The sequence below is a fragment of the Myxocyprinus asiaticus genome, chromosome 30 (genome assembly GCF_019703515.2).
Source record: "Myxocyprinus asiaticus isolate MX2 ecotype Aquarium Trade chromosome 30, UBuf_Myxa_2, whole genome shotgun sequence".
Lineage (NCBI taxonomy): Eukaryota > Metazoa > Chordata > Actinopteri > Cypriniformes > Catostomidae > Myxocyprinus > Myxocyprinus asiaticus.
This window is the reverse complement of record NC_059373.1, coordinates 12,750,358-12,773,545: the sequence shown is the minus strand read 5'-3', so window position 1 is coordinate 12,773,545 and position 23,188 is coordinate 12,750,358. Positions and strand designations below refer to the sequence as shown.

Genomic DNA, 23,188 nt, shown 5'->3' with positions numbered 1-23,188 from the left:
GCATGTTTAAGCATTATAGGGACAGTTCACCTAAAAATGTACATTTCTGTAATATAGGCACCTTTACATTGTCCAAAACCCCTATGACTTTCTTTCTTCCATGGAAAACAGGAGATGTTAGGCAGAATGTTAACCTCAGTCACCATTCACTTTCATTGCATCTTTTTTCCAAACAATGACAGTGAATGGTGTCTGAGGCTAATATTCAGCCTAAACTCTTCTTTTGTCTTATGAGTCTTATGAGTGTTATGAGTGTTGAACAGTGTGAATAACTGATGACAGAATTTTCATTTTTGAGTGAACTATAATAAGAAGGATAATTAATTCTAACGTCTAACAACATGGTTGGCAATGCAACACCAATCTAGAGGTTAAAAGGGTGTGTGTACATGCGCTCACCTTTGCTGAGGTGCACGGGCATGCTCTCTGACTTCAGCAGTCGGTGCTGATGCTGCATTTGAGAGTGTGGTTGAGATTGCATGTGTGTGTTTGAGGGGGTGGTGCAAGACGGAGGCTCAGCCAATGGACGTGTCACTGGAGCTTGAGCGGGTGGGGCTGATATCACCTCACTGTTAATTGGCGAGATCCCGCTGGGCCCGCCTCCAATCGGAGCGATGAGCTTTCGGCCGAAATTGAGAAGAGAACTGGACACTTTATTAATGTTGAGAGGAGCTGCTTTAGTGCTTGCCCTAGAGGGAGTGAAAAATGATATACCACTAATGGTGAAACTCGTCTAATCCAAGGAAGAATAGGTCTCTGCAGAATAATAATGCGCATTTCTCAATCCGTGGGCGTTTTCAAATCGGGATGGGCATTTTTCAACTATCCAATGAAAGTAGGGAATCTCAGTGTTGTAATCAGTGGGCGTTTCTGAACTCTATGTAATAGGCAAAACATGTAAAGCGGATGAAAAATGCCCATGCCCGTTTGAAAACGCCCACTGATTGAAAACACCTGTTTTTGTTCTGCAGAGACACAAGTCTCAATCCAAATGCTGAAAGATGTTTAATGTCTCATTTACAAAGTGTAAGGGGCCAATCACACAGAACACAATTTGGTGTCCATCTGCGCTGTTTTTCAATAATTTTGAAAAAGAAATTTAAATGCCATGTCATAAAATTTAAAATGCAAAATCTCGAGCATTCTGTTCCATTTGTTGCTGCACACCTAGCTTTTATTTAGTGCAAGAATGCGTTTGATCTGAACAGCCCCTAACACTCTCAACAAGATGAATAGAAGGAATGTACAAACACAAAAGAAAAGCATACCGAGTCTTGTTGACCAGGTCGGCCCCACGTGTTTTGTAGTAGTCAAGGTTCTGCTGGAACTGATAGTTCATCGGCCGAGGATTATTCTAAGTTTACACAAAAAGACCGTTAAATGACACCTGTATGTAAATGCAGATCTGGGACCAGTTATGTGTGGAACATACACTACAAGTCAAAAGGTTGATCTTTAAAACCTTGTGATCTGCATAAATGCTAGAAATGAGTTTTATAGATAAATATAAATAGTACTACATATGAATCTCTTATGTATCAAATGGATGAGTTGCACCAGTATACAAGGAAACTCCATCAGTACTGTTCAAAAGCATTGCAGGTGGTATACAAAACAAAGATAGTTTGGATTTTTTTGGTCACTAAATAACTCCCATACTTATTATTGTTATTTCATAGTTTTGATGGCTTTGCCATTATTCTAAAAAACACAAAATAGTAATAAAGAATGAGTAGGTGCGTCCAACATTTTAACAGGTGGTGTACATTTAGCAGCCACGTTGACTCATTCTATCAGTTACTGTATTTATGCAAATGACTGGTATTTGAGCCAATGTTTGAAGTGCTCAAAGCTGGCCATACAAAAGATCCATTCACATTTAGGACTAAGTCTTGTATGTAAGATCAAATAACTGATTCAATGTCAGAAGTAAATGTTCTTCTTTTAATATTGAACGAGGCTTAAAGGGATGGTTCACCCAAAAATGAAAATGATCTCATTTACTCACACTCATGATATCCCAGGTGTGTATGACTTTCTTTATTCAGCAGAACACATTTGAAGAAAAATAGCAAAATATCTTAGCTTAGTTGGTCCTTAAAATGCAAGTGAATGGTGATCAGATTTTTTAAGCTCCAAAAATCACAGACAATCTGTATTTGTACATGTATTTCTTTCCTCATAATGGTGTGTTTGTGTGGTTTTCCTGGATGTCTCAACCAAGAGAAGAATGTGAGATTATGTATGTAACATGGCAACACAAATACGTCACACGAGAGACCGTGTGAACTCAGCCCTCTAGTGAAGCTTACCGGAAATGATGGTTTATAGTTAAAAAGTACTTAAATATTTATCTTTTTCGCACCAAAAGCAACCATATCACTTTAGAAGACATTAATTTAACCGCTTGAGTCGTATGGATGACTGTTATGCTGACTGTCTGTGATTTTTGGAGCTTCAAAAAGGTCAGATCAACATCCACTTGCATTTTAAGCACCTACAGAGCTGAGATAATTTTCTATTTTTCTTCAAATGTGTTCTGCTGAAGAAAGAAAGTCATACACATCTGGGATATCATGGGGGTGAGTAAAATGATGAGAATTTTCATTTTTGGGTGAACTATCCCTTTAAATTGTGTCTGGGACACTGGGGCTTATGTGAAACAAATTCCAGAAGGAATACCAGTGAAACGTTCAAACTCCATTGTCATTTAAGGTGGTCTCTCACTCTCTTAATTGTCTCATTCTCTCTCTCTCTCACATTCTGACTCATTAACAGCGTGAACACTAGCGCATCTTGACAGACTGCCTATGCTCTGGCTAACTCTGTCAAACCTCTATTCAAAGCAAATGAGCACACAGACAATCGCTAAATTTTTGAACAGACACCACTTAGCATACTTTAAAGTAGCACCCAAAATATTTGGACACTTATGCCACACTAAATGTATGAATTGCACTGCATTATTAGATAACAAAACACAAAGTAGCATTTACAAACAGTTTATGCAAAACCTTTTCTCAGAACTAACATTACTAGCAATTTTTCCAATTCTTTTAACTAAGCGTCCCAAGCTGATTTTTAGTGGATGTATAATGTCAGTTCCCCTCAAGTTCACATAGATGTCCTAGCATATTCCACTAACGTATGCCAAACAAAACATTTATGTTAAAACATAAGATTCTTTTTACTAAATGTTTTGCTTGACAAGTGTGCTTGTGCTAACTTTCTTCAAAATAAATGCCACTTGGTTTGATATTATGTTATCTAAAGCAATGACATTACAAGTATAGGTATAGTGTCCAAACAATTTATGGGGCCATACCTTCATACCACACTGTAATAGTTTAAACTATACAGAAAAGTTCAATGTGGAAGACAAAGTATGACCATACCTTAGGGTCTCTGAGGAATAGTGATTTTAGCAGAAGTGAGTGGATGTCTCCTATAGGAGGATAGTGCATCAGGAGACCAAGACACGTCTGGAAGTTACTAGCGATCACTACGATGAAGGGATGACATAGTAACAGTTACAGCACATTCAAATGTACCTATAAACTGATAAAGTTCTTCTAGAGCTCTTTGTGCTTGTGTTTTATATCTCCTTCAGTGAACATGTCACGGATGAATATACTTTATGCTAAATGCCAGCAAGCACAAGCTAGCTCATCTGCATGCCAATAGCTGTGTTTTGATAGGTTACATGGGCCGCATTGTTGTGATATGACTGGACACAGTGAAAGCCGTTTACGGTTTAGCTAAACCCAGTGAAAGGTCATGAGTGGCCAGTAGGCAGCAACGCCTCTAAGCCCCCTACTGTATGATCTTTTAGTGGAGCTCAATACCAATAGAGTTTAGGCTGAGCCTGTGGTCTAATCGTTTTATTCAAACCTGGAGAGGATTATCTTTATTATATTTGGTGTGTGTTGGGAATGAAATAGAGAAAATGAAAGAGACAAACTCACATGCATCTCTGATGTATAGAAGCATAGCAACGAACACATAGTCCACCAGGTCCAAGGTGATGCTGTCAGCAAAGAGAGCATCCCAGACGACCAGCAGATCCTGCAAAGGAAACTCCCGACCAAACAGTAATCGAACCCAGCGTCTACACAAACACACACAAAAACAGAAACAGAGAACCTGTAACTGCTGTAACAAGGTAATAAATGTGGACACATTCCTCAGTTTGAAAAAAGAATGCAAAAATGTTTTATAGTTATCCACTTAAGTTTATGGGGTGTACATCACCGTGAATAAACGTTAAAAATTAGGGCTGTCAATCGATTAAAAATGTTAAATGATTTAATTACATGACATGCCAATCAATTAATCGCAATTAATCTCTCTCTCTCTCTCTCTCTCACACACACACACACACACACACACACACGTGTGTGTGTGTGTGTAAATTTGCTTAGAAAGGCCCTCAAAAAACAATATACAGAGATTAAATAATTATAGTTATATTTAAATAATTATATTTTATATTAGGGCTGCACAATCGAAAAAATAATCAAGATTACAATTACAGCTGTCACAATTATATAATCGTGAAGTGTCAATTACAGCATTCCATTTATATGTACTACCTTTGCTCCAAATTTTCTATTTAAAACGTGTTTTGGGTTGTTGTTTGCATGAATGCAAAGGCAAATCAGAGGTGCTTAATTAGTCTGAAGACATATCAGTAATGCTCAACATCTAAATTATACTGTGCAATTTACTGAAAATGTGAATAACACCATTTCACACAATTCAACTAATAATGCAATTCAGGGACGCAGTTAACAGCTTGTTTTGATATATGGCCCACATAATGAATATGGCATGCAGCTGCCCCAAACAAAATAAGTATTTTTCTAATAATCGAAATTAAAGTTCGCAATTACAATATCAAAAGAAAATAATTGGCAATTATGATTTGTCATAATTGTGCAGCCCTATTACATATTATAAAAAAATTCAGATACTTTAAATGCATTACTTTGTGGCAGACGAGTTGAGCATTAATACAAAAAGTGGCTTTAGAAGGCAATATATTGTTTATTTCCATATGATTAAACATAAGCCTAACATTGGCCTACAGTCCACAGCAATCCATTCAGCAATTTAATTCATCAATCTGTTCAAGACAGATTTATATTAAGGTCTTTTATGAGGACGGGTCAATGTACACGTGCATCAGATGGACGCTTTTGGAGCTTCTCACTTTGGTTGTGTCATGTCATAAACACAGCATTTTTAGGTCACTGTGTCAGGTTAAATGGGGTTTGAAACAGCTGGGGTTTCGCATACTGTCCCCTGCTGAAAGCTGTTGGTACTTCAAGCTTGAATTGCTCAGAAGGTAGAAATATTCCTTAAAATGATCCGGGGAAATAATTAACTGCATTATATTTTATATAATTAATCATACTGAATTTAATGCATTAAATAAACAGTCTTTTACACTGTTATTACAATTATTACAGTTTCGAAAGTGTAGCCAAAAACACTCAACCATTATACTGACAACAGTAAGGAAATCTATTCATAAACACTCACATGCCATAGATCTGGGGAGCTATCTCTAGTCTGTTGAGGTGCATGTACAGTTCAATGTCATGTTTCTTTACTAGCTGGTCCTGAATTCGGTTGACTTTGGTCACTATGGCAACAGAGGGGCCGGAGTCCTGTGGTCTCGCAAAGGGGATGCTGGTTAGCATTTCCTCTTTACCCTGAAATAATGTTCATAATAAAGTTGGATGTTTCTTATGACACATCTAATCTCAAGTAAATGCCTCACAATGACAGAAAATAATGAAATATAATTACAAGTTTACCTTTCTGACTTCCCGCTCAAAACTACTGAACCAGGGTTCTGCTGTCTCCATGAGCTGAGAAAACATAGCACTGTGGAGATATTTGGAGAGAGAAAGACAGACAGGAAGACATGACAGATTGAGCAGTGTGTTTATCGAATGTCCAGTAAATTGAGATGAATTTTATTTTACAAGTCATTCAGTGTGACGATACATGGTTGTGTACTCACTAGGCATCATGCTCATGGAATTTAGGATCAAGAAGGACTTTCATCTCTTCACTGCAAAACAAGATTAGCACAGCAATAATAATAATAAAAAAAAAGGCAATGACAGATGTAAGTACAGTCTGTTCAACATGTACTATCAACAGTTCACCCAAAAATGCAAATCGTCATCATTTACTCACCCTCAAGTCGCTCCAAACCTGTATACATTTCTTTCTCCTGTGGAACACAAAAGATATTTTGAAAAATACCTCCTGTTTTTTTTTTCTTTTTCTCCACACAATGAATGTCAATGGGGTCCAGTATTGTTTTGGACCCCACTGACTTTCATTGCATGGACAAAAACCAGTTGAAACATTCTTCAAAATGTGTTCTTTTGTGTTTCGCAGAAGAAAGTAAGTAATACAGGTTTGGAGCGACATTAAGGGGGAGTTAACTATCCCTTAACGGTCCAAGATACCCATATACATAACATACCTATTGAATTAATTGTATTTCTACCCCTCACACCCTTGTTTTTGTTCGTGTCAAATTAAATGACATCTACTCTGGCTAAGATTTAGTGTGAATTTTGCTGAATAAACAGATGCAGCACCCTCAACTTTTTTTATATTTTCTAGTCAACACCGCAGAACCATTTAAAATTAACTAGTGGAGGCAAAAAGTGATTAAAAATGCTGAAAACAAATGTGGAAATGGTGAGCAGATACAGGTACTACACTATACACTTTGCTTCTGTACATTCATACATTTTAACCCTAAATCTTGATGTCGATAAAAAGACCATAGACACCTTATTTGTCAACTACCCCACTATTCACAAGACAGAGTGACCGTATAACAGCGAGATGTGTCTGTGGTAAATAGGTCAGACCTGGGATTGGCCGTCTCACTGGCATGCTGAAATGCCTGGTGATCACAGTGAAGAACAAACACAATAGGAGCCAATAACTCATGCATGCCCTGTAGGAGAGACAGAGAGAGGGATGACTGGGGAAAATGAGAGGGCAAACTATTCATATTCATATGATTTATTCAAAAATGTATTCATAGTTGGGCACAATTACACACAGAGACATGACTCAGCCAGTCTGACGAGTTTTGTGTGCAGTGGTATTTGTCAGCAGATGTGTACAAACCTGTTTGTATAGTAGTTGCTCGTTCTCTCGTGCATAGCAGAAGAGAATATCAGTCAGCTTCGTCCTAACATCCTCTTCCTGGAAGTACAGCATCTCTGGAAACCTGCATATAGGCAATGTGAAAGATTTACAGGTGCCCCCAAAAGTCTTAAGTCACTTAAGCCACACAAATACACTCAGTGAAAACTTAATTAGGTACACCTACTACTTTATGCGATTATCTAATCAACCAGTCATGTGGCAGCAGTGCATTGCATAAAATCATGCAGATACGGGTCTGGAGCTTCTGTTAATGTTCACATTGACCATCAGAATGAGGAAAAAAATGTGATCTCAGTGATTTAAATTGTGGCATGATTGTTGGTGCTAGACAGGCTGGTTTGAGTATTTCTGTAACTGCTGACCTCCTGGGATTTTCACGCACAATAGTCTCTAGAGTTTACTCTGAATGGTGCCAAAAACTAAAAACATCCAGTGAGCAGCAGTTCTGTGGATGGAAATGCCTTGTTGATGAGAGAGGTCAACGGAGAATGGCCAGACTGGTTCGAACTGACAGAAAGGCTACAGCAAGTCAGATAACCACTCTGTACAATTGTAGTGAGCAGAATAGCATCTCAGAATGCACAACACATGGAATCTTGAGGCGGATGGACCATGTCAGGTTCCACTTCTGTCAGCCAAGAACAGAAAGCTGAGGCTATTCTGCTCACTACAATTGTACAGAGGGGTTATCTGAGTTATTGTAGTCTTTCTGTCAGCTCGAACCACTCTGGCCATTCTCTGTTGACCTCTCTCTTCAACAAGGCATTTCTGATGTTTTTTGTTTTTGGCACCATTCTGAGTAAACACTAGAGGCTGTTGCGTGTGAAAATCCCATGAGATTAGCAGTTACAGAAATACTCAAACCAGCCCGTCTAGCACCAACAATCATGCCACGGTCAAAATCACTGAGATCACATTTTTTCCCCATTCTGATGGTTGAAGTGAACATTAACTGAAGCTCCTGACCTGTATCTGCATGATTTTATGCACTGCACTGCTGCCACACGATTGGCTGATTAGATAATATGATTAAGTATGTGTAATAAAGTGGTCACTGAGTGTATGTATGAATGTCTTTGCATTATATAACAACGTATCAAAGCAGTTGCATTTATTTTTCAAATAAAACCTTTCACAAAGTTAGGTTTCACATGATAATACAGTAGGGTAGGTATGTTGTTCAAAATAAAGACCAAAGTATAAGCACTTCTGGTTATCTGACTTTGTGGAACAAGTCCATAGCTCCTATGAGAACTACACTTATGGTTACTCGGCTTGGGCACCAGTGTGAAAGGTCTAGCATCATTTGTTTGTAGATGCAACTTGGCTTGATATTGTGTTTTGAATGCAATGAAATACTTGCATATTTAAGTGTGACTTAAGTGCCGAAAAGTGTCCAAATACTTTTTGGGGCCACTGTATAAGTGTATGTGTGTAGGTGATTCAGACACTTACGTTCGTAACACATCCTGTTTGATCATCCCCCTTAGCTCCTTATCCTGAAAGAACTTATTCCAAAGACTCTGACAGAGAGAGAGCAAGAAACAAATACAGAAACAGAGACAGAGAAGCAACATGGTTTCTGCAGGTTCGAAGGAATGAAATGTAAGACTTTTTAAGGCCAAATAAAAGAAAAATTTAAGACCACTTTCGCAATTTAAAAAAAAAAAAAAAACACATTAATTCATTAGCTGGTAAATACAAAACCACTGATGCTACTTGGATGACCTTGACATCTTTTTTATATTTTATTGTGCATTTGTGTTTTCTTTTTTTAAATAAGTTAATACAACATTAAAACTCTAAATGAATTCTTTAAGAATGCATGTAAACTAAAGTATGTAGCCTATATTGTGACCCTTCTCTTTAGTCACTTGCTTTCCAGCAAGACGTGAACGCAATAGACTGGTGCTTTGGCAATGTCACCGCTTATGTAAAACACGAAAGTGGTGGCAAAAACCATGCGTAAAAAGTAAACTTTTATCGGATTACATTATTGAAAAATTATTCCGAGGGCTCTCGTTAACTGCTGTGGCTTCAAGCCATCAACAGAGCTGACTGGACTGAGAAGATCATTTCAACTCACAACTTTGCAACAAAAATGTATAGCGAACATGATTACATGTTTGTTATAAACTCATTTCATTATAGTAATTGTATCACTAAGAATATGTTTGCATTTATGATGGTTTTGTGTCATACTTTCGTTTAATCATCTAATCCATCAAATCTAACGCAACAGTCAGCGGGCTTTCTGCCACCACACTGCACATGCACTGACATTTTTTTAAACAAGAGGATTGGTCTATAGACCTTATTCACAGTAATGCCATGTTTGATTTTTAATGGGAATGGAGATGAAGCTGTGAGGGACAGCCTTACAGTCCCTTCAATGGCACGAAACGGTATAAAGCTGTAAAAAGCTCCAATATCCCATCGGATTTTCCACAACTCATGTTGTCTGGAGTTTCTGTCTACTGAGTGTCCTTGAAAAGATATTTATCCAATGTTTTGTCTGCGGAACGATCCAAAAACACTTTAAACTGCAGTACAGCCGATTGAAGTGACTACGCCTATCCCTCACAGCCTCGTTGTCATTCTCGTCAAAAATTAAATATGGCGCTGCTGTGAATAAGGTCTAGCATGTGCTGAAGAACATTTATATATTTTTACCTTGGCAGATACCTTTAATAAATACTTCAACAGGTAGTTAAAGGGCAGTTCATTTAAAAATCTGTCATCACTGCTCACCCTTGAGTCTGTATGAATTTTTCTCTGCCGTGGAACAAAAAAAGGAGATGTTAAGCAAAACGTTTAATCTCATTCACTGTCTCTGCATCTTTTTATCATTCAATGAAAGTGAATGGTGACTGAACCTCCCTAATATCTCCTTTTGATATCCACTGAAATAAGAAAGTCATACAGGTTTGCAACAGCATAAAGGTAAGTGATAACAATTTTCATTTTTGTGCGAAATATCTCAATTAAAAGTCAAAACTCGTCAGTTACCTTAAAAATGGCTGTTTAAAGTTGACAATATGTATTGAAAAAGTTAACAGATTAAATTATGAATGAGAACTGTGCTGCATATTTAGTTATGATGTATATTGAAAACAGATTATATACTAAATCTTAAATATAATATATTTTCATATTATGTACATTATTAATATTATAATTTTATATTATTGTTTTGTATATTATTACAAATTTATTTAAAATTGACTGATTCAGATGGCAGAGAAAATACCTGTATATGTCAGATGGAGTTCTAGAGAGATGAAGATGAGAGGTATAACAATTGTAACTCTGCAGTTGAGTAGTTCTGTTAGCTTTACAATTCTTGTCAAAATAAGGAAGTGCCATGATTTGCAAATTGCTATGTTGACAGCTTTGTCGATTATAAGCAGGAGCGAGTGTGTTAGCGTATTGCTCGCTTAGAGATGCATAATAACAGCATCTGCATTTCTGACTAACGGGTTTCTGAATGTTTATACATGTGTAACATTGTATATTCAGTAAAAATGCGCTTCCCTGTGTGCACTCACAATAAACTCAAGCGTCAGCTGCTAAATGCACGAGAAAGAGAGAGATGATTATGACTAGCACAGATTCTGCTGTTTTTTGTGTGTCCTCTATTCACACCCCACAATTTAAGACCTCAGCAAATGAAATTCTTCTTGTAATTTATTTAAGATATTTAAGACTTTTTATGGCCTTAAATTTTAAAAAGTAAAATTTAAGACTTTTTAAAACATTTTAAGGACCCACGGGTACCCTGAGCAAAGGTTGAGATGTCAATCCAATAGTGAGGAACACATCCAGGCATTCACTTGTTTAACTGAATTGTAATTGGATGTTCTCTCACCCCCTCATCCTGTGAGAGTGGGTTGTTCACCATCAGGTCCTGTTGGCCAGCAGCTTTGCGAGGGTTTGTAATGTGCTGTAGGTCAAGACAAAGACTCATGATTTAACCTCAAAATCCACTGAACATATAAAACCCCTGACACATTCAGATGCGCACACACACATACCATCTCTTTGATCTTCTCGTACTGTGCTCGGAGCTCCTTGGTTCTGATGATCCATTGACTCTTATCTTCAGGCAGGACATCCAGATAAAGCTGGAATCAATATATACAGTCGAATTAGGATATCAATGCTTTCAAACATGAAATAGTTTATGCATCACATATGTTTTAGTTATTAGACATAAACATTGTGTCTGCACGCCTTTACCTTCCAGCATACACTGCGGAATCGGCTGCTCCGTAATCGTCCATTAATGCCTGCCTGCCTGATCCAAGACAGGTAGTTACTGTTTTGGAACAAGTCATCCCACTCCTTCCTGTAAGCAAAAAAATTCCCAAAAAAAAAAAAAAAAGGCTGTAAGATAGAAATAAACCACTCCATATACAGTAGGTTCAAATGCAATAAATACATTATTTGAGAGACCTGTATGACTGAAATGTGGACTCAGTAGCACTATCTAGTGATTCTCCTGAAAATAAACAAAAAAAAAAAAACAAAATTACAGAAGAAACATTTACCATGAAATTAGAAGTGATGATCTAAACACTGGAATTAAATGTAATCGTAAACCTGTATAAACTACACGTCTAGGCTTGTCACAATTATTACACAATCTTCTGATTGCAGTTATTTGAGAAAACCATGATCATTGTGAACTTTGAAATTCCAATGAAATATTGCCATTGAAGCATATGTGAATTTTATGGGACTAGAACAGAAATACTGTGAAATATGTATTTTATACGTCCTTTCTTGTTCAGTAGTGTGCTATGCGAATGCTCCATAAACCCTAAGACCACCTCTGGTGTGTGAATGTGAATGTATCATTTTTGGTCACACATTAAAGTTAAAGCTAAAGTGAACAAGAAAATATATATTAAAATATTATAAAATATTTTAAACTAAATATGTTAAGTATGTCAAAACAAACTTTGTTGACTTGAAATCTAGAGTTCTGGCAATCAAGCTGCAAATTTGTGGCAAATTTGCAAGTCATTATTTTCACAAGTACATGAGCTTGTGATTCACAGCAAATGCTTGCCAGAAGTTTGCAACTCTGCACCAGCTGTGGTGAACCTGCAGTAAACTTTTGGCAACAATGCATAATTTGCCACAAGTTTACCTCAAAGCTCATTTGCATGTGAAAATTATCAGTGGCGAATTTGCAGCAAGTTTGCGGCAAATTTGCCCGAACTCTAGATTTTTGTAAGGGCTGGCCTGAGAGTTTAAAATAGTTTTAAAAGCTTGAAGTTTGAGGGTTTTACAGGCCCAATGGTTAGACAAATAGACTAAACGAATGTGAGAGTAAAAAGACAGAAAAGTCAGCTAAAAAATTTAATAAGTCTAAGTCAGATAAACAATTTCAATAAAAACTCTTCTATTAAAATGAATGGGAGAAACTGGAACACTCAACCACGGAGCTCTGAATGTCCGGATGTAGAAAGGAAGCCCCGTCTTACAGTTAAAAGAGCCAATCACCTTTTAGATACAGACATCACTTGTCAATCAACTCTAGAATGCGCATTATCTATAAAAGCCGGGAAAATTGCATTTTTTAACGTAATATGAGGTAAAGCACAATTTATGATACCAGTATTGTCAGATTTTATTGCCGATTTGAAATATGTACTTAGATTGTAATCTTGAACAACTGTTTTTGAGATTTTGGTCTTTATCCATTCAAGTAGATAGAAGCAGCACTGACATGACTGGAAATAGCCTCCCGAGAGCGTTCCAAAGATGGCCGACCGTGGACTGACTTGCTATAAAGACTTTGCCTGTTTCATGTGACGTCACCGTATGACTTTGCCGCCATGTTTGTGACCAGTATTCCATATACCTACAATGCAGAGATTCTTTTCATTACTGAGATAACAACCTCCGCGGTTCTATCATAGGAGAGAGCGTAACAGTCAACTAGCTTGTTACAACAGTAAGTCACCGTTTGCGGATACCTTACAAATGAATGGGGAGAGCCATAAGTGACACCTACCTGTAGCAAAATAGTCCATGACGACTCTTATAAAACATTAATTTATTGTAGTAAAGTCCACACATTGCTCATTCCAGAAGGATTCTTTATTGTAAAACATGTTGAAGATAATCGTAAATATGAGTTTCCCACTCGGAAGTTACACATGAATGACCCCTCAAGTCGTAATGACGACTGGGAAAATTTTTGTGCACTTCAAGTGGACTCGGAAATTCTGAGCACATGAATGACCCCGCTAAGTCGGAAGTTCAAGTGGGAAATTTGGAATTCTAGATGATACCAGAGTTGCAGAGATGGGAGTCCTAAACTTTCAACATTGCGGAGAAGAGTACAGTTTTTGTAGTGAATGACAGGTTTTGTTAATTTATCTAAATACAGCTAATTTTCTGTGCTTGCCATTTTGGTCATATTCATTTATGTATATCAGCAACCATTCTATGCATGTTGTACATTTTTACACCATGAAAAACTGACCAAAATTCCATTATCGTCAGCAAGCTAACTGAGTGATATGTATTATGGTGTCAATATAAAAGTTCCTAAAGAAATATGAATGAATGAACCTGGCATTGTCCATGTTTCCTGTTCTTTCCAACAACAAAGCACATGAACACAACGTACTCATAATTACCACTTCAGAAGTGGAAAGTAGGATAATTCCGATAGCACATGAAGGCAGCATTAAAAGCAGCTGCTACATTCATACAGACGGGATCATCACAGACGTTTTTTAATACTGTGACTAAATCAGACCAGAAAACAACAAAAACATTTGTAACGTCTGAATGAGAGATGTTTATGGTGATGTACCGGTGGGTGGGTGTACTCGCCGTTCACACATCAGACTCGCCGGCGTACAGAGATGAACTGTGGATAAAATATCTTTAAATGTCTGCCAAAGTTCAATTTGGTAATATTTGTGCTGTCTTCAGACCTGTTCCTGGGACTTGGCATGGATCAAAAATCATTTTATAATGTTTTTGTTGATATCGTTTTTTTGGGCGTTTCTCCATTCACCTCCCATGTTTCCTCCCACTGATGGTCACCAATATGGAGGCTAAGGGGAAAAGTGACGAAACTGAAACGGGTCAATAGGATTTTGGGAATTTTTGATCATCGGTTTAAATTTATTCAAATTATTTAAAATTATTCTAGTAAAAATTATCATCTAAGCATAACTTCATAGCAACAGTCAGAAAACAGAGTCAGAAAAGTCTGAAGGTCTGTGCCAAGTTGCTATAAGTTATTTTATATCCCAAAAAGCAATTACTATGCGTGCGTGATCTCATATTGTAAGCAATGTCTCTGACTTATATGGTTCCCAATGTTAATTACTCCTGATGAATATCGAAAAGCTGACAACATGTCTACTTACAATTGCATGCTCTAAAACTCACAGCTGTCACCCTCCATCTCTGTCTCTCCATTAACCTGGTTTATATTTGGACAAAGCTGGGAAACACTAGAGGTCTACAATAAATGTAAATGGGCCTCTTACTGCCTCTGTTTTTGTTGTAGTTCTGTAGAGGGTCATAACCAGTCTCTTGCTCGTCCTGTTGCAGCGGGTGTTGCGTTTCGAAATTTGGGTGCTGCATGTCCTGTGAAGCCAAAGAGAAAAGCGCTGAAGACTGTGATTTCAGCATACACACACCACTAAGAGATGAAGGACTGAAGCAACAACAGACGAAACCAGAGAAGAAAGACAGGAACTCTAACCCGGTAACTGAAAGAGAAAAACTGAAAGGCGAATGCTTTTATTAGGCTATATGTTGAAGTAAATCCACACAGGTAACCTGAGGATACTCACTGTTAGACTTGCCTGGTTCTCCTCATAGGTCTGATCACAGTGGAGACTACAGTCCACTAACCATTAATCTGACAACAAACAACAACAAATGAATTATTTCACAGGGTTCACAGTGACATACTATAACCTATAATTCCAGTAATTTCATTTCTATGTATTGTGTTATATAGAGATTTTTCTTTTTTTGCTTCAGGTTAACCATGTTTAAGTTTTACACCATGTCCCAAGTTCTCCCAACAAGGTTCAATGCATCAAGTTTCCAGCAAGTAATGTGTCTGTTCACAATGAAAGAGAAAATACTGCATCAGAATATACTGAATATGATCTCACGGTGTTAGAGAACCACATTCATTTTGAACATATTCTGTTTGCTTGGATTAATGTTAAAAGTCATCATTTTAGTGGAGAGCAAATCATAGCTAAAAGGAATATTCTGGGTTTAATACAAGTTGACCTCAATCAACAGCATTTGTGGCATAAAGTTGACAACCACAAAATAATTCTGACCTCTTAAATAAAATAAAAAATCCTGCCTTTAAACCCTAAAATTGGCCCCATTCCCTTCCATTGAAAGTGCCTCACTGTAACCTCATTTTTTGCTTTTTTAAAGAAAGAGTAAAATATATTATAATTGAGCCTAACTTGTATTGAATCCGAAATATTCCTTAAGCAAAAGTTTAGTTTCTAATTCAGACGCAAAGTCTATTTCAGAGTACAGAGAAGCATGTTTTCTTTTCTTTCTTTTTTTTTTTTTTTGTTAATAACAATTTTATTGATTCCAAAAATAAAACAAACACAACATAAAAAAATGGAATCAATTATTAACATTATCACCCCCCCCAACATGCAGTACTGTGGTCACCAACAATTAAATCATCAAAATAAAATACAAAAAATACATTAAAAAAAAACAAGATATACATTCAAACAAAATCAATAAAACACATACCCAACTAAACTACAAATCCCTCTCCACAGCCATTCCCTGAGAACCATCCAAAAAAGCCAAATAACCCCCCCACTTCTTGACAAACAAATCCCATTTCCCCCCTCCTTCTAAAAAACATCTCCTCAAATGCCGCCATCTTGCCCATCTCCCCGCACCATTCCCTAAATGAGGGTGCCACAGCCGACTTCCATCCCCCGAGGATGATTTTTTTTTACCACTCATGACTCCGGCTAGGACCCAACTTTTTAAATAACTGTCCCCAATGTCCAGAGTCATCCCATCACCCAGGATACAGAGTCTGGGGCTAAATGAAAGTTCAGTGTTCAACACCTCACTCATAAAGTTCTGAACCCTCAACCAAAATTCTTGGATCTTTACACATCCCCAAAATACATGTATTGTGTCCCTGTCTTCTGTTTGGCACCGCCAGCAGGTGGGTGTCTTTAAGACCCAACCTATACAATCTAGAAGGGGTCCAGTAGAACCGATGCAAAATCTTAAATTGCATTAGACGGACCTTTGCATCTCTAGATGCAGACTTGATGCTTTTTAGGATCCTTCATTATGTTATCAAATTGCTTAAAATAAGAGAGGGGGACATCTACAGGGAGAGACTGCAGCAGGTAGTTAAATTTTGGAATACAATTCATTTTAATAACATTAACCTTCCCAATTGATAAATGTAATGAAGCCCACCTGCCCACATAGCTCGAAAACCTTTTTATTAGAGGCTCAAAATTAACTCTGATTAAATCACATAAATTTGCTGTGAATAAAATGCCCAAATACTTAATGCCCTGTTTGGGCCACTGGAAGGCACCCTGCTGAAAAGCTGTTACTGGGCAGTACGCTGTCAAAGCCAAAGCTTCGGATTTAGACCAATTAACCTCTGTATCCCGAAAATTTAGAAAAGGAATTAATAATTCTGTGGAGGCAAGGCATAGATCTAGTAGGGTTGGAGATGAATAATAAAATATCGTCTGCGTAAAGTAGAAGCTTATGCACCACTCCTCCCCCCATCACCCCTGGAAAATCATCCTCCTTTCTTATCGCAGCTGCTAATGGTTCCAGGGCAAGACAGAACAATAATGGGGAAAGAGGGCAACCCTGCCGGGTGCCCCTGTCCAGAGTAAAATAATCTGAAATTAATCCATCTGTTTGTACTGCCGCTACCGGGTGTATGTTAAGTAACTTAATCCATCCAATAAAAGTATTCCCAAACCCATATATTTCCAAAATCTTAAAAAGATAATCCCATTCTACCATATCAAACGCCTTTTCGGCATCAAGTGAGATGGCAGCGACTGGAGACTGATCATTCGCTACTGACCACATGATATTGATGAGACGCCTGATGTTATCAGAAGAGCTGTGGCCCCAAATAAACCCCACCTGATCTATATGTATAATAGATGTCATAACTTAATTGGTTAGCCAAAATTTTTACATCTAACTGGATCAGGGAAATTGGATGGTAACTGTTACACTCGCTTGGATCTTTGTCCTTTTTAAGAATCAGACTGATCCGGGCTTGTGTCATGGTTGGGGGAAGCTTTCCATTCTTTAATGATTCTGTATAAACTTCTAACAAAAGTGGAGCCAATTCTGTAGCATAAGATCTAAAAAATTCAGCGGCCAACCCGTCTGGCCCGGGAGCCTTGCCTGTAGGTAAGGCCTTAATTACCTCATCAAGCTCCTCCAAGGTTATCTCAGAATCAAGAGAATTTTTTGCTCAGTCGTCAATTTATGGAGAACTAATGGTTCCACAAAGTTTCTAATAACTTTGTAAGTAGACGAAGATGTGGAACTGTAAAGATCAATATAGAATTCTTTAAAAGCATTATTAGTATCAGTGGCTGAGGTAAAAATTTCACCACCAGCAGATTTCACTGAGGGAATGGTAGACAAAGACTCTCTCTGCTTTATATATCTAGCCAAAAGTTTTCCTGCTTTGTCACCCGACTCAAAGTATGACTACCAAAACTCCACTTTTCGCGACAAAATAGTACTATATCTATATTTTAGTCGGGTCAATTCTCTGAGGCCATCAGACGACATTCGGCGCTTCAGCTCTGCTTCTGCACTTTTTATAGTCCCTTCCAACTCCATGAGTTCTCGTGCTTTATATTTCTGGATGAATGAGGCATGCTGTATGATCCGACCCCTAAGAACAGCCTTAAGTGCCTCCCAAGCCATGGCCACCGAGGATACTGAGGACCAGATGGTCTCCATATAAATATTGATTTCAGTCTTTAACATTTGTTGGAAATCAGGATTTTGAAAAGGGATACATTAAAGTGCCAACTATATGATTTCTTTTTCTCTGTATGTGGCAACATCTCTAAACTCACCAGGGCGTGATCCGAGACTAAAATGTTTCCAATTGAGCAGTCAACAGATGAAAAAAAATAAAAAATAAAAAAGTATAATCCCTACCAGATGGGTTCAAAAGTCGACAGATATCTACAAGACCAAGATTTTTTTACACATCCTGTGAAGCGTTAATGTTGCTCTAAGGGACACACTTTTGCTTCACTATGATCAAGGACTGAGTCCATCAATAAATTAAAGTCTCCTCCCAATATTATATCATGAGGGGTGCCAACAGTTTGCAACAACCCTTCAAGATCTATAAAAAAGCCCTGATCATCAGCGTTAGGTGTGTAAATATTAGCCAAAATCAACCTTTGCCCCATAATGTCTGCTAAAATAATAATGACTCTTCCTTTTATCAATATAATGACCCCCCTGCTCTTACTTGAGCCATCACTAAAGAAAACATGTCCACCCCATATCTTCCCAAATTTTTCAGCTTCCTGCGGGGAAAGATGCGTTTCTTGAAGAAACACTATATCACATTTCTTACACTTAAGAAAATAAATAACCTTCCTTCTTTTTATGGGGTGCCACAACCCATTCACATTAACATTTGACATATTGATATAATAAAAAATAAAAATAAAAATTGTCAAAAGCAAGATTATACAGACCAAATTTCCCATTAATGCAACAATCAAACCCAGAACTTCCCCCTGAACAAAACGAACAGAAAAAAGAAAAACGTGCACATAAACCCCATGCACGATAGCGCAAACAGGCGTCAGTCCCTCCAAACTCAAAGAGTCCATGTACGCATGCGAAAACACCCGCGACAACTTTGCCGTCGGATTGCTCAAGTCCGGTGCTTCTGCACAGGTTTTGTGAAGAAAAATTACATAACAGAAAATACTCTGTAAAACAAACTCCAGCCAATAGGCAGAATAAACACAAAGAACATGTAGATTAATTTGCAAAACTGTCTTGAAGGTGTGTTCCTCCACAAAACAAACTCCAGCTGATATAAAGCCGTTCAGTTTCCTCGGACAGACAGACAATTGTTCAGTGAGCTGGCTGTTATGAGTTCAGCAGATGATGTATTCATTCTAATGTCCCTTAAAAATACTCCACAAAAACAAACTCCCGCCAACAGGAGGTGTATGCACAAACAACAATCAGATTCATCCACAGCTGACCCGGAGGAGTATTATTCCACAAAACAAACTCCAGCCACTAGGCGGAGCTAGCACAAAGAAACAAAACAGGCATCCCGGTTCCTCAGATGATCAAGTGTGTATTGAGCGAGTCAAATTCACTCGGATGCCGCCTAAAAAAAAAAATACATCATGACTTACTCAGTCCGACAACTTTATAAAAGACATCCTTTATGTGAGCATGTAAATATTTTGCGGTCATCCATAGTGTCCATTCTCAATCTGGCCGGGAACTTCAGTGTAAAAGCGATCTTCCATCAATGCAAAGGTTTCTTGGAGTGTCATGCCACAAACAAACTCCAGCAGCCAGGCGGAGCCAACGTAGAAAGAAACGAAAATGGCGCCCAGCTTCCTCAGACAATTGAGACACTGAACAGCGAGTTAGTCCACTCACATAAGAAACACCCAATGGTTTACTCACCCATAGTTTGTATGAAGGCCAGTATTTTTTTGGGGCATAAAAATACTTTGCTGCCGTCCTTGGTGTCTATTCTCAGTTTGGCCGGAAACATCAGTGCAAAAGCGATCTTCCGTTGATGTAAGAGTTTCTTACATTCCTTGAACCGATCGCGTTTCTCTCGTCGCATTCGCAAAGTCTGGGAACAAGAAAATACTGTGATTCTTCCAAGAAAGCTTTCTTTTGCTCCTCGCCTGGCGCAACGAGTTCTTTGTCGGATGATCTCAGAAATCTGGCCAGAATCGATCGGGGACTGTCTACCCCAGCAGATCCGCGAGCTCGCTCGATTTCCAGCTTATGGCCTGTTAAGTCGAGCAGACTCGGGAAGAGCTCGTCCAGGAATTTCACCACATCTCTGCCCTCTTCATGCTCAGGAATTCCAACAATTCGTATGTTATTCCTTCGGTTCATATTTTCGAAATGTTCAAGTTTTCCCAAAATGTGTTCCAAGTCTATTGTGGACGTGAGCAGATTAGCGGAAGTTACTGCTGGCCAGACAAAACAATTGTAATTAATGGTGTATGTCCACTAGCAAAACATTTGTGAAGACAGCACCTTACAAAATGTACGTTCAATGCTTTACCATCACCCCATGCTGTGTGAATATGTACATTATTTGAAATACAAGTGTTGAACTGAATTTGGCTAACACGCTAATGCTAGCGGCAACGCATTGTGGTTGTGTTTCCCAAAAGCATCACAAGCTTAAGTTTTTCATAGAGACCATTGGCGCCAGTGGTTTCTACGATCTACTTAGGCTTACGATGCTTTTGGGAAATGCAGCCTGTATGTGTTTCAAATGTACCTCTGTCAGGTGAAACACAGTGAGTGCTTCTGTGTAGTAAAAACAACATTAGTACTACACTTTGAAAATTCATACACTATATGGCTGAGTACATATTGTAAGCGCATAGTGTGTGTCATTTGGGACACAGCTTAGCATTAATTTACCTGTAAAACCAGCCATGCTAACATAGGTGGGCACACACATGCCTAATCATGTGCAGAATATGTTTGAAACATGCAAACAACACAATCTTGACTAGAATAAAAAGGCTATCAAAGGGCTCTATTTGACCTGTTTAATATGCGAGATGATTGCTCCTCTGCTCTGAGTGTGTGTAAGTAAACACACTGGCAGTGCCAAGCACTGTTTGGAATTGATTCCTAGCCAAAAGAACAACAACAATGCAAGTCTCACAAAAGAAAGCCAGACAACTATGTGACAGTATTATGGAAAACCAGCCTGCCTGTCCATTGTTTTCTATTTTTAAACCAATTTTGTTCTTTTTTTAATAAAGTTGTTTTTTGTTGTCAACACAAATAACTTCAAGCCAATGTCCTTTATTAATTATGTAGATAAACTAATAAACACTGATCTAATATCTCAGCACACCAACACAGCCCATGCAGCACACACATAATAAGTGACAGTGGTTTATTGGCAATCTTGTAACCAAATGATGCTCGAAAAATGTCCTTTGGAGGTGGGGTGGCAGTGGCACCACAACAACATACAATGACAATCTCTATAGGTTTTAAGTGAACAAAATTATCCAAATAAATGATAATAATTACAAACTGTTAAGTCTGAATTATTACCAGCCATTGCCCCTTTTTTAATCTACTTGAATTACTGAAACAACCAGCTCGATTACATCTGTTACAGTGGGGATTCTCAGGATCCTTTGCAGCGAAGTACAGTGAAGAAAATTAACATAATGCCTCAGAGACAACTAGACGAATGATGAAGTCAAACCACACATATAAATAATAAATTAAGCTAAATAAAACAATAATAATGAAACTGACCTACTTGGTACCATTTACACAAAGGAATTAAACCCAAAGATCATCACAAAAAATAATATTATGATGTAAAAACAAGTAAAAATATAGTCTTCTATAACTAGCTAATAATGTTATGGACTAATGCTGTTAAATTGTGGGAGTATGAAGTTTCACTAGGTACCTGAACTATTTAATTGGTGTAGCATGAAACCTTTGCTTAATGTTCAGCCTGTTTCTATGATAGATATACTGCATCTACTGTCACAGCTTCGGGCTAAAGGCAGCACTGATGCAATCACTCCTAAAATAAATCCTTGCATATTTGATTCCCTATATAAACACAGCAAGCATGCATTAACCACTGAATCAAATAATTGTGGTGGTGGGAGAAATTACTCAGATTCAGATGCAGGACCAAATTTCAGTGCTTGTGTTTCCATACAGATACACTTATGCATGCATACATACATAAATCAATGAGAAAAGCCTGATTGGAGTTAGCCATGAGAACAGAGAGGATCATCCAGTACATCACAGAAAGATCATCAGTTTATATTCTGTTGTCACCCTGATATCATGACAACATTTTTGCAATTCAAAATTTACATGCTGTATAACACGTTTGGCTGCAGGATTCCAGTGGAATGTCCAGCTGGGGGCGCCAAAAGAGAGTAAAATGGTGTCATATTCAGACGAGGTTTTAAGGCGAATTTTAGATGGATGTTTTTAAAACATACCTCCCTAACGTAAAACCTTTGCCTGAACCTAACAATAGTGTTTTCAAATATAAATGAGACGTTAAAAAATACATCCTTACCTTATCAATGCCTTAACCTAATCATTAGTGTTTTAAAATGCAGAAGCAAAATGAAAAATCACATTTTCTGAACCAACCACATCATTTCGTGGTGCTTCTAGAATGGCCCTTATTAGCTTGTAGTCCCGCTGCTCATCAATACAATAGTCTCCAAAACCTCTAGTGTTTATTTCACCTGGAAACTGCAGGGAACTGTACCTGGACACACGTATAACAAGTATTGTATATATATAAAAAATTATATAGAGTCATGTTTTCACTATGAGACCAGGCTGCGCAAGTGTGCTCCCTCTTCCTGCTCTCTGATAGCTTAAAAAAAAAAAAAAGAACTCACTAAACTCTAGTAGATATCCATAAGTGATTTGTGTTCTGTGTTCATAGTTCAAGCATGAATCTGTGTTTCCAACAGGAGAGTGTGACTAACAGGCCTAGTGAGGTGAATTGTCAGGCAAGGCCTGGGCTAAGGAGAATTATCCATAATGTTTATTGTGCTTATTTTTGATTACAGATTGAATTCTAGATCTCTTACAAAGAGAATGCCTGTGTAAGTAAGATAATGAAATGAGGAACTGAAAAACTACTGCAGAGAATTACTGAAACAGA

General features: G+C 37.9%; 1 protein-coding gene across 3 annotated transcripts in view; it reads right to left on the bottom strand.

Annotated features, from left to right (window-relative positions):
* Positions 1–23,188, bottom strand: part of tbc1d5 (TBC1 domain family, member 5) — a 32,256-nt gene that overhangs the window by 6,433 nt on the left and 2,635 nt on the right. For 2 of the 3 annotated variants that reach the window (XM_051664027.1, XM_051664028.1), the window contains exons 2-17: positions 15,042–15,109; positions 14,733–14,832; positions 11,665–11,710; positions 11,449–11,557; positions 11,244–11,333; positions 11,078–11,152; positions 8,665–8,732; positions 7,168–7,270; positions 6,903–6,991; positions 6,032–6,082; positions 5,823–5,892; positions 5,545–5,717; positions 3,966–4,108; positions 3,396–3,502; positions 1,269–1,354; positions 400–689 (exon numbers count right to left, since the gene is read on the bottom strand). In XM_051664027.1, coding sequence (XP_051519987.1) covers positions 400–689; positions 1,269–1,354; positions 3,396–3,502; positions 3,966–4,108; positions 5,545–5,717; positions 5,823–5,892; positions 6,032–6,082; positions 6,903–6,991; positions 7,168–7,270; positions 8,665–8,732; positions 11,078–11,152; positions 11,244–11,333; positions 11,449–11,557; positions 11,665–11,710; positions 14,733–14,829 — 1,597 coding nt within the window. In that variant the 5' untranslated portion in view covers positions 14,830–14,832; positions 15,042–15,109. Of the gene's footprint in view, positions 1–399; positions 690–1,268; positions 1,355–3,395; positions 3,503–3,965; positions 4,109–5,544; positions 5,718–5,822; positions 5,893–6,031; positions 6,083–6,902; positions 6,992–7,167; positions 7,271–8,664; positions 8,733–11,077; positions 11,153–11,243; positions 11,334–11,448; positions 11,558–11,664; positions 11,711–14,044; positions 14,539–14,732; positions 14,833–15,041; positions 15,110–23,188 lie in introns of those variants that run through there. The other variant, XM_051664030.1, reaches the window with a different exon arrangement.